The following is a 12,239-nucleotide window of genomic DNA, read 5'->3' as shown; positions in this document are numbered from 1 at the left end:
ACATCTTGATTTACCCAGTTTATCAATAGAGATTTATGAATTGAAATAAATGATTACCGCTACGTAGGTAGATTGGTTAGGTCATTATAGGTGCGCACTGGCAAAAAATTGCTGCAACCAAATCATGTGCTGGTAACATCAACTGAAAAAGTTGGGAGCACCAGTGCCACAAGTTCATCTGAGAGAGAGAAAGAGAGACAGAGAGAGAGAGAGAGAGCCTAGGGAGGGAGCAACAGACGAGTTGGGAGTCATGATACAAACAAACAGGGTGAGATCGGGACACGGCGGCCACAGCCGTTTGATGAGGGGGTATCTTTTATATTCAGTTTGAGTGAGGAGTTTGTTTGTTTTCAAAACTTTGGTTGAGTTTTGATTATATCTTGCCTAGAACTTTTTTAATGGTGCTGTTCTCTCCCAGCGTTGTGGTACACACACACACACACACACACACACACACACACACACACACACAAGCCTACATGTTTTTCCTCAGAGACGACACATATGGGAGCTGTGATTAAAAGCATTAGAGCACGACCCACGGTTAGATCTTAGTGCATGAGAAGAGTATAATCCTACTGTGGATCCCTGCTCACCGTGCTACTGTAAGAACAGTAGGATACAGTACATCACTGGGATGGGATATATTGTTACTGTAAGTGCAGTGGCATACAGCATTACAGTTTAAGGCTGGGATGTGTGATTTACAGTTGGTTTGTGTGAGAGAACGAATGACAGAGAGGAGGGAAATGAGAAGAAATAGTCCTTTTCAACAAATACTTCTATGACCATCGAAATCCCTACTCTTTATTTGCAAAAGATCCTGCTGAAAGGACATATGTTTTGTGATTTCTTCTGACATGCTAGAGTCACCCAAGAGACAGTTAAGACTCTGGCTGTATGTGCACCTCTAACGTTCTGTCTGCTCTCTCTCTCACTCTCCCCTCTTTCTCTCCCCCTCTGCTCACAGATGCAGATATACCTGTACAACTCAGATGACTTTGACAGTCTCAGTGCGGCCATCAAGGAGAAGCGCATCATTGCTGCGATGGCGGTGTTTTTTGAGGTACCGTAATACTGGCTTTGGGCTGTGTTGTTGTTTGAAGAGTTGTCTTGGTCTCAGTTGTTCCCAAACACAATGTAACAGGCAGAGGCCAGGAATACAGTGCTTATTAGGAGATATGAACAACAGTACACTGATTGGAAAGCTGCTGGCTCTCTTGAGGCACATGATATCTTTATTATTTGTCGTCTCTTTCGTTCCAACTTCCCATATCCCTATTATACATAACGGTCTCTCTCGGTCTCTCTCTGTTTCTCTGTCTCTCTCTCTGTTTCTCTGTCTCTCTCTCTCTGTTTCTCTGTCTCTCTCTCTGTTTCTTTGTGTCTCTCTCACTCATTCGCACACACACATTGTCCGTCTCCTGAGAGCTGTGACTCTCTGTCAGTGCCACAGACAGGCAGGCAGTCCGACAGACAGACCGATGTCTCCAGGGAGACATTACGGTGAAAGACAAGCACAGACAGTGTCAGAGAGCAAGGGTTTCCTCTTCCCCTTAAACCACCACTTTGTTCTAACTTACCGTACCGCAGAGCTTCCCTAAAGACTAGCACAGCCAGCCTCACACTCCAGGAATATTTCTGAAGGATAGTAAATGGCCTACAGTTGATTTTCAGTTGTAAACATCAAGGAATATTTCTCGTTCCCTAAAGGAAAAGTATCTTAGTACCTGGTTTGTTAAAAAAGAAACTATTGGGCAATTAGTGGTATTCTATACTGAACAAAGATATAACTGCAACGTGCAACAATTTCAAAGATTTGACTGAGTTACAGTTCATATAAAAAATGTGTCTGTTTAATTAAATGTATTAGTCCCTAATCTATGGATATCACATGACTGGGAATACAGATATGCATCTGTTGGCACGACAATGGCCCTCAGGATCTCGTCACGGTATCTGCTTTCAAATTGCCATCGACACAATGCAATTGTGTTTGTTGTCCGTAGCTTATGCCTGTCCATACCATAACCCCACCACCACCATTTGGGACTCTGTTCACAACGTCAGCAAACCGCTCGCCCACCCAACGCCATATCAGAATTCATCCGTGAAGAGCACACTTCTCCAGTGTGCCAGTGTCCCTCAAAGGTGAGCAATTTGCCCACTGATGTCGGTTATGACGCCGAACTGGAGTCAGGTCAAGACCCTGGTGAGGACGACGAGCAGACAGTTTGTACAGAAATTCTTCAGTTGTGCAAACCATAGTTTCATCAGCTTTCCGGGTGGCTGCTCTCAGATGATCCCGCAGGTGAAGAAGCCGGATGTGGAGGTCCTGGGCTGGCGTGGTTACACATGGTCTGCATGGTTACAAATTCTCTAAAACGATGTTGGAGAGGTGGCTTATGGTAGAGAAATGAACAGTCAATTCTCGGGCAACAGCTCTGGTGGACATTCCTGCACTCAGAATGCCAAAATTGCACACTCCCTCAACTTGAGAGATCTGTGGCATTGTGTTATGTGACAAAACTGCACATTTTAGAATGGCCTTTTATTGTCCCTTGCACAAAGTGCACCTGTGTAATTATCATGCTGTGTAATCAACTTCTTGATATGCCACACATGTCAGGTAGATGGATTATCTTGGCAAAGGAGAAATGCTCACTAACAGGGATGAACATTTCTGGGATATTTTATTTCAGCTCATGAAACATGGGACCAACAACATTCTATTTCCGCAATTAAATGAACCCTCAAATGATGACACTTCAACCGAGCACCCTCAAGGAGGAGAGCTCCACTTTCTTTCCCTGTTTGTTTGCACATGTGCGCTTAACCCAGCACCAACACTCCAGCTTATCACTCTCCAGCGTACACCCACGGTAATCACTGACTAGATCAAGGTTCACTCCACTCCGCTCTGTCTGTCAGATGTTCTATTTCCTGTTCTACTATGACGATGCGGTCTATTACTTAGGAAGCACTCTACTGAAGCACTCAGAGCCACACAGAGTGGCTAGGCCAGGGTCCTTTCTCTCTCAGATCAGAGAAGCAGGCAGGTTGAAATGGGGACACAGGTGTTCCTATGTAGGTCTGTGGATAGACAGTGATGGACCTTGGGTGTATGAAGACCTAAATGCTACCACTGTGTTTCTGACAGCCTATCGCTTACAGCAATTAGCATCAGCACGCGCACACATTTATCCTGCTGAATTGCATTTTACAGAGCAGGACACACACACACACACACCAGTTTACCATCTTTAATCGATGAGGAGGAGCTGCTTTTGGTTCCCTAAGGCTGTGTGAATGGTCGCTAAGGGGGTTCATATTATTTTCCACATTCAATGCTTAGCTACATTTACTCTCATTTACACTCAGATACTTTTGCTCTTATTGGACTGACCTGAGTTAGGGAGGAGTCCCAACACCGTTTTATCCCCCCCCCGCTAAGCGTAAATAGGACACTGGGAATATTGGTAATAAATGATGAGTACGCTGAACTGAGTGTGGGTACTGTAACTGCTGTTCTGGGCTGTCCTGTAAAAGAGCCTGTCTCTTGTTCGGTGTCGTCAGGTGGGGCGGCGAGTCAATCCAGCCGTAGAGCCCATCATCCAGGGACTGAAACGGGTCGTACACCACGGTGAGTAAACCCCTGGCACTCACACTACTACTGTCACACACACACACACTCACACACTCGATCTCGCTCTTGCTCTCAGCAGTTTGCTGCGTTCTCACTGTGATGTTGTTCGGCAGCCGTAGTTCTGTAGCACTTCTCACTTAGCCTTTAAACTACAGAGCCTCAGTAGAGAGCCAGGTTCTCACTCGTCACACGGAAACATTGATATACAGACACACTAACGGATTGCTAGAGGACCTAGGCGTCATCGCTTTCACAAAGAGGGCTTTCAGTCACGTACAAGAGCATCGAATGAATGTCGACAGGAAACATACACAACTAAAAAAAGAGACAGAGAAATTATTTCCCAAGGACATAGTTGTTTGTGAGGTTAATGCGAAGTGATTGCTTCAGACCTCACACGTCTCCCAGACTTAGAGATTCCGTGCCTCTCGTCTGGTCATCCATCAGTTTGTTCGGGCTTTTGAAGATACTTAACCTTGGTGTTCACTTTTATTCCCAAATTAGTATGACCACAAGCTCTGAGCCCGGTCTTGCATCAAGACGAAGGCAGCACAGTGAGCTACCACCGCTCCCTGCTTCTCTGTGTAGCGCCGCAAAGAAGAGACGGAACCGTTAATTGCATCTAAGCCTCAATTAGTCAACGCTCCATCGCTTACTCACATACACACACACAGACAGAGGGAACTTTCACAGCGGCAACATCAGATGCACGCTTGCTTGCACCATTAATCTTTAATGCTAGGGGGAGACAGATGTGCCTAGCTGCAGTGCGTGTTGTATGAAATCAGAGTTGGTGTGAGCTGCGAGCGGAGTGTGGTTGGAAGCTGGTGTCTCTACAAACATGCGTCATGTCGTGTCTCTACCTGTCCATTTAAATGTGCTTTAGCATGTGTCCATAATACTTTGGTCCATATACATACATACACACACACACACACACACACACACACACACACACACACACACACACACACACACACACACACACACACACACACACACACACACACACACACACACACACACACACACACACAGCTCTATTAAGCCATGCAGCTGTGTGTGCGCCCGCACGCTTTGTGTGTACCAACACATACGGCTGGTTTAACAATGTGCTACTGACGTGGTTCTCTTTATGTGGGTCAACTCAGAGACGGAGAGAAGACGTGTTAATGGAGGAACGGAATAAACAGAGCATATAGGCGTAAAATGCAGACCTCTTTACTCATGCTGATTAATCTCACACAACTGTATCCTTCGTGCTTCTCTGGGTCTCTCTCCCATTCATTACACTGACTCCCTATGCTGGATGATCTGCCATGGCTGGAACAGGGCAAAAATGGGGCTAGCATGCAGGCGGTATCGCTTGATTTAGATGTCTAAAGTGGTTACTCTGTGAGGTAGGCCAATCAAGTCACTACACATGGTCTCCCGAACACAGATCCAGCCTACTCCTAGGATTTAAAAGCATGCTCCGTAGAGAATCTCCAATTAAAGTGTTTTTAGATCAGGAATAGGCCTCCGGTAAACCGCCCTCGGTGTTGAGCATTCAGACTTGTGTTGAATCTAGAGGCCCTCCTTGTTGGAGGAAGGGCTGGGTCCGGTCAGCCTGGGTTGTGGTGTTGTTTTGATGGTCAAAGGGAGGCTCCTGGCCCTCTAGCTGGGTAATTAGTCTGCGTCCCAAATGGCACGCTATTCACTACGTAGTGCACTACTATTGACCACGGCCCATAGGGCTCTAGTCAAAGGTAGTGCAATACATAGGTGATAGGGTGCCATTTAGGATGCACATTTAATGTCTTCTCTTCTAGCGGGGTGGCGGTGGCAGGGTTTCCGCTAGCTTGTTAGCCTCAGCCATCCATCCATCAGCAGGTCTGAGGCAGCGCCATGATACAGCTGTGCTGTCTGAGGGCAGGCGGGTAGTAGAGATGCGGTGAATACTGAAGCAGCTCACGATGTCGGGAACGGAAGGTGCTTCCGTTCAGATAAGTATGTTGTACAGTCACGTCCACTTTCCGTCCCATGTCCCACCCACGCTCCATAGTTCACAGTGAGGCGCCCTCCTCATCCTTCGATAGAAACCTACATGACAGTTAGAAGGTTCTTCCACGTACCAGATGACATGGTTTATATCTCAACCCCAAGTTTAGTGTCCTGTTGCCACTCCAGATTGTCTGCAGGCCCCACTTGACTACTCCAGAATTTTTCCAGCGCCCACTTTACTACCCCAGATTGTCTCCAGTTCCCACTTTACTACCCCAGATTGTCTCCAGTTCCCACTTTACTACCCCAGATTGTCTCCAGTTCCCACTTTACTACCCCAGATTGTCTCCAGTTCCCACTTTACTACCCCAGATTGTCTCCAGTTCCCACTTTACTACCCCAGATTGTCTCCAGTTCCCACTTTACTACCCCAGATTGTCTCCAGTTCCCACTTTACTACCCCAGATTGTCTCCAGTTCCCACTTTACTACCCCAGATTGTCTCCAGTTCCCACTTTACTACCCCAGATTGTCTCCAGTTCCCACTTTACTACCCCAGATTGTCTCCAGTTCCCACTTTACTACCCCAGATTGTCTCCAGTTCCCACTTTACTACCCCAGATTGTCTCTAGCTCCCACTTGACTACCCCAGATTGTCTCCAGCGCCCACTTGACTACCCCGATTGTCTCAAGCACCCACTTTACCACCCCTGATTATCTTCAGCCTCCACTTGACTACCCCAGATTGTCTCCAGCTCCCACGTTACTACCACAGATTGTCATCAGCCTCCACTTGACTACCCTGGATTGTCTCCAGCTCCCACGTTACTACCACAGATTGTCTTCAGCCTCCACTTGACTACCCCGGATTGTCTCCAGCTCCCACGTTACTACCACAGATTGTCTCCAGCTCCCACGTTACTACCACAGATTGTCTTCAGCCTCCACTTGACTACCCCGGATTGTCTCCAGCTCCCACGTTACTACCACAGATTGTCTCCAGCTCCCACGTTACTACCACAGATTGTCTTCAGCCTCCACTTTACTACCCCAGATTGTCATCAGCCTCCACTTTACTACCCTAGAATGTCTTCAGCCTCCACTTTACTATGCCAGATTGTCTCCAGATCCTAGCTACCTTACTACCCCTACATCAAATGTGTCAAGCAAGCCAATTCAATCTGGCACAAATAGTTTTTTCCCAGAAAAAAAAAACATATCAGTCGACATTTAAATGTGACCCACCACCTTGATTCGGACTTATGATTCGCACTCATTTTTATTTTTATTGTTTTACATTGGATAAAAGTAGAGACTCAGAGCTAGAAAATTGTATACCATATACTGCAGTTGAGGAATAATGGAAAATAATTCTGCTTTGAAAGTTGATAAACTTGTAACCTCACTTTTGAGAAAATGTCTGTTGAATGTTTTGGTACGCTTACTGGAGAGCTCTTCTTTGTCTACACCCATTCAGCATCGTTCACACCCTCTTAAGCCTTAGCCCCACCCATCTCTAACAATTCACATGTGAGGTCATGTGCTAAACAGAGTGAGCTAAACAATGAACCATAATGCCAACCCACACTACTAGCAATACAAACCGTGCATGAATCTGCAGGTAGCTAAAGCTAACCAACTAGGTTCAATGTTTGCTATTTAGCTAACATTAGGCTATAACTAGCAATGCAAATAGCTTTCTGAGATACTAATAAAATGACTACACAGATCATACACGTAACGTTAGCTAGCGAGACAGCCAGCTAACGTTAGCTAGCTAGCTAACAGTACGTTTTTAACTTGCAATGAAAATGACTTTCTGACAAAATTACAAAGGAATAATATCTGAAAATGTATCTAGACTCTTACCAGTATACATAGATGAACGCTTCTCCCTCTTTGTCATGGATGCCATGGTAGCCCTTTAGTTTGGAGATGTAATCCGGAGACAGGTGTTTTATACAACAGCCTTCTGTGTTCTCTTTTCGACTCCCATTTGCAATCATACTCTGCTTCCACTGGGCCTTCCACTGATTTCAAAACTTGATCAACTTCTTCCGTGACAACAACACTGTTGATAGTCATTTATTCCCCGTAACTGTCATCAGAAGACTCTACATTGTCTTGCTCAATGAAAATGTGTTTACCTAAATGAGGGATTTCTTAATCTTCTGAGTCAGAGAGAGTCAGCACGGCAAAGATCGTCCTCCAGAAAGTAGTCCATCACACATTTTTCCGTCTGATCTTTGTCGATAGTTGCTGTTCAATTCAGGGCAGCAATGTTGAGAGCAGTAGCAACACTTTTGCAGTTCAGTTCTCTATGATATACACTGCTCAAAAAAATTAAGGGAACACTTAAACAACACAATGTAACTCCAAATCAATCACACTTCTGTGAAATCAAACTGTCCACTTAGGAAGCAACACTGATTGACAATAAATTTCACATGCTGTTGTGCAAATGGAATAGACAAAAGGTGGAAATTATAGGCAATTAGCAAGACACCCCCCAAAACAGGAGTGATTCTGCAGGTGGTGACTACAGACCACTTCTCGGTCCTATGCTTCCTGGCTGATGTTTTGGTCACTTTTGAATGCTGGCGGTGCTCTCACTCTAGTGGTAGCATGAGACGGAGTCTACAACCCACACAAGTGGCTCAGGTAATGCAGTTCATCCAGGATGGCACATCAATGCGAACTGTGGCAAAAAGGTTTGCTGTGTCTGTCAGCGTAGTGTCCAGAGCATGCAGGCGCTACCAGGAGACAGGCCAGTACATCAGGAGACGTGGACGAGGCCGTAGGAGGGCAACAACCCAGCAGCAGTACCGGTACCTCCGCCTTAGTGCAAGGAGGTGCACTACCAGCGCCCTGCAAAATGACCTCCAGCAGGCCACAAATTTGCATGTGTCTGCTCAAACGGTCAGAAACAGACTCCATGAGGGTGGTATGAGGGCCCGACGTCCACAGGTGGGGGTTGTGCTTACAGCCCAACACCGTGCAGGACGTTTGGCATTTGCCAGAGAACACCAAGATTGGCAAATTCGCCACTGGCGCCCTGTGCTCTTCACAGATGAAAGCAGGTTCACATTGAGCACATGAGCACATGTGACAGACGTGACAGAGTCTGGAGACGCCGTGGAGAACGTTCTGCTGCCTGCAACATCCTCCAGCATGACCGGTTTGGCGATGGGTCAGTCATGGTGTGGGGTGGCATTTCTTTGTGGGGCCGCACAGCCCTCCATGTGCTCGCCAGAGGTAGCCTGACTGCCATTAGGTACCGAGATGAGATCCTCAGACCCCTTGTGAGACCATATGCTGACACATGCACATTTGTGGCCTGCTGGAGGTCATTTTGCAGGGCTCTGGTAGTGCACCTCCTTGCACTAAGGCGGAGGTACCGGTCCTGCTGCTGGGTTGTTGCCCTCCTACGGCCTCCTCCACGTCTCCTGATATACTGGCCTGTCTCCTGGTAGCGCCTGCATGCTCTGGACACTACGCTGACAGACACAGCAAACCTTCTTGCCACAGTTCGCATTGATGTGCCATCCTGGATGAACTGCACTACCTGAGCCACTTGTGTGGGTTGTAGACTCCGTCTCATGCTACCACTAGAGTGAGAGCACCGCCAGCATTCAAAAGTGACCAAAACATCAGCCAGGAAGCATAGGAACTGAGAAGTGGTCTGTGGTCACCACCTGCAGAATCACTCCTGTTTTGGGGGGTGTCTTGCTAATTGCCTATAATTTCCACCTTTTGTCTATTCCATTTGCACAACAGCATGTGAAATTTATTGTCAATCAGTGTTGCTTCCTAAGTGGACAGTTTGATTTCACAGAAGTGTGATTGACTTGGAGTTACATTGTGTTGTTTAAGTGTTCCCTTTATTTTTTTGAGCAGTGTATTTCAAAAAAGCCTTGCAGAATTATCCACACATACTGAGCAGCTCATGTTATAGACAGAAGCAAGCTACATGGCAGACCAATACGACCTCATCTCTCGGCATGTCCAGCCCAACTATTATTTCAGCCAATCATGGCTAGCGGGAAGGTTCTTGGCTTTTTCCATGGCACAACCAACTAGTCTCACAATTGTATTTGTATTTACAGATGGCATACACCTCTTTATGTTCCAGAAAACATTTTTGCCAAATAACTCATTTTGGTCAACAACAAAAAAAGTTTTACTGTCAAATGTCTTACCTGTGAAGTAGTGATGTGCGAAATACACCTAGCTGTGTAGAATTGATAATGGACCTACTACAATTATAGTCTCTTCACTCTACCCAGCTTGCTAACAGTCATTAAAAAAAACTAGACAGTCAGGGAACCATGAAAATTCCAAAAGCGATGGATGGATAACTATTTTTTTATATATATTTTTTTACACATTTTGACCTCCGGACCTTGGTGAAGACTGAATGTGTTATTTCATAGTTTTGATGTCTTCACTATTATTCTACAATGTAGAAAATAATAAAAATACAGGAAACCCTTGAATAAGTAGATGTGTCCAAACTTTTGACTGGTACTGTATGTCAGTTGTTAATAAACACAGAACTTTCTACCTCGTTTAAAATGAAATACTAGACATGTGAGGTAAATAAATCCACTATATTGTAAACGTGGTGATTGAAGAAGGCGTAAAGATACAATATAATGTATGCATTGTCTATTTATTTATGTGGGGATAATTATGCCTGCACTTTGTTTACATTGTGTGGGTCACTCAATGTGTACTGTGTGTGGGCTGTGGGTATGGCTGTGTTTGAATGTGTTTCTCTGTGTTGATCTGTGAGTTCCTGTGTCCTCTCTCCCCTCAAGAGTAGGATGCAGTGTTAGTGTGTGTTTCTCTGTGTTAATATGTGTTTATGTGTTCTCTCTCCACCCTCCAGAGAAGGAGACATTCCTGAGTTCCTTCGTCCTGAGGGATCTGCTACCATCATCGTTGGGGAGTTACTACCGATACACAGGCTCTCTCACCATCCCGCCCTGCAGCAAGGTGGTCGAGTGGATCATCTTATCCAGACCCCTTTTCCTCTCCCACTCACAGGTCAGTTACACATGCACAGACACATACACACTATCATCCCACTGTTTCTATATACCCACCTACTTCTCCCCTATTCCCCTACTCCCCTCCTTCTCTCCTTCCTCCTCCTCCTCCTTCTCTCCTTCCTCCTCCTTCTCTGTGTATCAAACATTATAGTCCAGGTAGCAGGTAATGGGCTCTAACAGATATTTATGTAACTTTCAAAACTCTTTGTCAGTTTACAATTGTACAATTTATGCTCCCCACGTATAAAAACTGCTGGAAAGCCCCGAATGCAATATTGTAATTTTTATGACTCACACGGTGGAGGGACACATTGCCTGTAGCCTACTGTACATGGTGGATGAACATATTGCCTATAGCCTACGGTACATGGTGGAGGAACATATTGCCTGTAGTCTACTGTACATAGTGGAGGAACATATTGCCTGTAGCCTACTGTACATGGTGGAGGAACATATTGCCTGTAGTCTACTGTACATGGTGGAGGAACATATTGCCTGTAGCCTACTGTACACGGTGGAGGAACATATTGCCTGTAGCCTACGGTACACGGTGGAGGAACATATTGCCTGTAGCCTACTGTACATGGTGGAGGAACATATTGCCTGTAGCCTACGGTACACGGTGGAGGAACATATTGCCTGTAGCCTACTGTACATGGTGGAGGAACATATTGCCTGTAGCCTACTGTACATGGTGGAGGAACATATTGCCTGTAGCCTACTGTACATGGTGGAGGAACATATTGCCTGTAGCCTACTGTACATGGTGGAGGAACATATTGCCTGTAGCCTACTGTACATGGTGGAGGAACATATTGCCTGTAGCCTACTGTACATGGTGGAGGAACATATTGCCTGTAGCCTACTGTACATGGTGGAGGAACATATTGCCTGTAGCCTACTGTACATGGTGGAGTAACATATTGCCTGTAGCCTACTGTACAATGCGGAGTAACATATTGCCAACATACAGTGGTGGCCAAAAGTTTTCAGGATGACACAAATATACATTTTCTTTGAGGATGACACAAATATAAAGGGCACTGCATCACAGCGCTAGCTGCGCCTCCAGAGACTCCGCGACCGGGAGGTCCGTGGGGCGACGCACAATTGGCCTAGCGTCGTCCGGGTTAGGGAGGGTTTGGCCGGTAGGGATATCCTTGTCTCATCGCGCACCAGTGACTCCTGTGGCGGGCTGGGCGCAGTGCGCGCTAACCAAGGGAGCCGGGTGCACGGTGTTTCCTCCGACACATTGGTGTGGCTGCCTTCCGGGTTGGAGGCGTGCTGTGAAGCAGTGCGGCTTGGTTGGGTTGTGTTTCGGAGGATGCATGGCTTTCGACCTTCGTCTCTCCCGAGCCCGTATGGGAGTTGTAGCGATGAGACAAGATAGTAATTACTAGCAATTGGATACCACGAAAATTGGGGGGAAAAGGGGGTAAAAATAAAAAAAATAAAAAATATCTGCTGCCTCAGTTTGTATGATGGCAATTTGCATATACTCCAGAAAGTTATGAAGAGTGATCAGATGAATTGCAATTATTTGCAAAGTCCCTCTTT

The 12,239-nt window shown here is 46.0% G+C and overlaps 1 protein-coding gene across 1 annotated transcript in view; it reads left to right on the top strand.

Moving 5' to 3' along the window:
- LOC129843631 (receptor-type tyrosine-protein phosphatase gamma-like) overlaps positions 1-12,239 on the top strand; it is a 282,617-nt gene that overhangs the window by 226,375 nt on the left and 44,003 nt on the right. The window contains exons 5-7 of the mRNA XM_055912307.1: positions 971-1,066; positions 3,577-3,643; positions 10,520-10,677. Of these exons, the coding sequence (XP_055768282.1) occupies positions 971-1,066; positions 3,577-3,643; positions 10,520-10,677 (321 nt within the window). The remainder of the gene's footprint in view (positions 1-970; positions 1,067-3,576; positions 3,644-10,519; positions 10,678-12,239) is intronic.

Source organism: Salvelinus fontinalis, chromosome 3 (genome assembly GCF_029448725.1).
Source record: "Salvelinus fontinalis isolate EN_2023a chromosome 3, ASM2944872v1, whole genome shotgun sequence".
Classification (NCBI taxonomy): domain Eukaryota; kingdom Metazoa; phylum Chordata; class Actinopteri; order Salmoniformes; family Salmonidae; genus Salvelinus; species Salvelinus fontinalis.
Note: the sequence above shows the minus strand (reverse complement) of the source record. Positions and strands in the feature narration are given on the sequence as shown.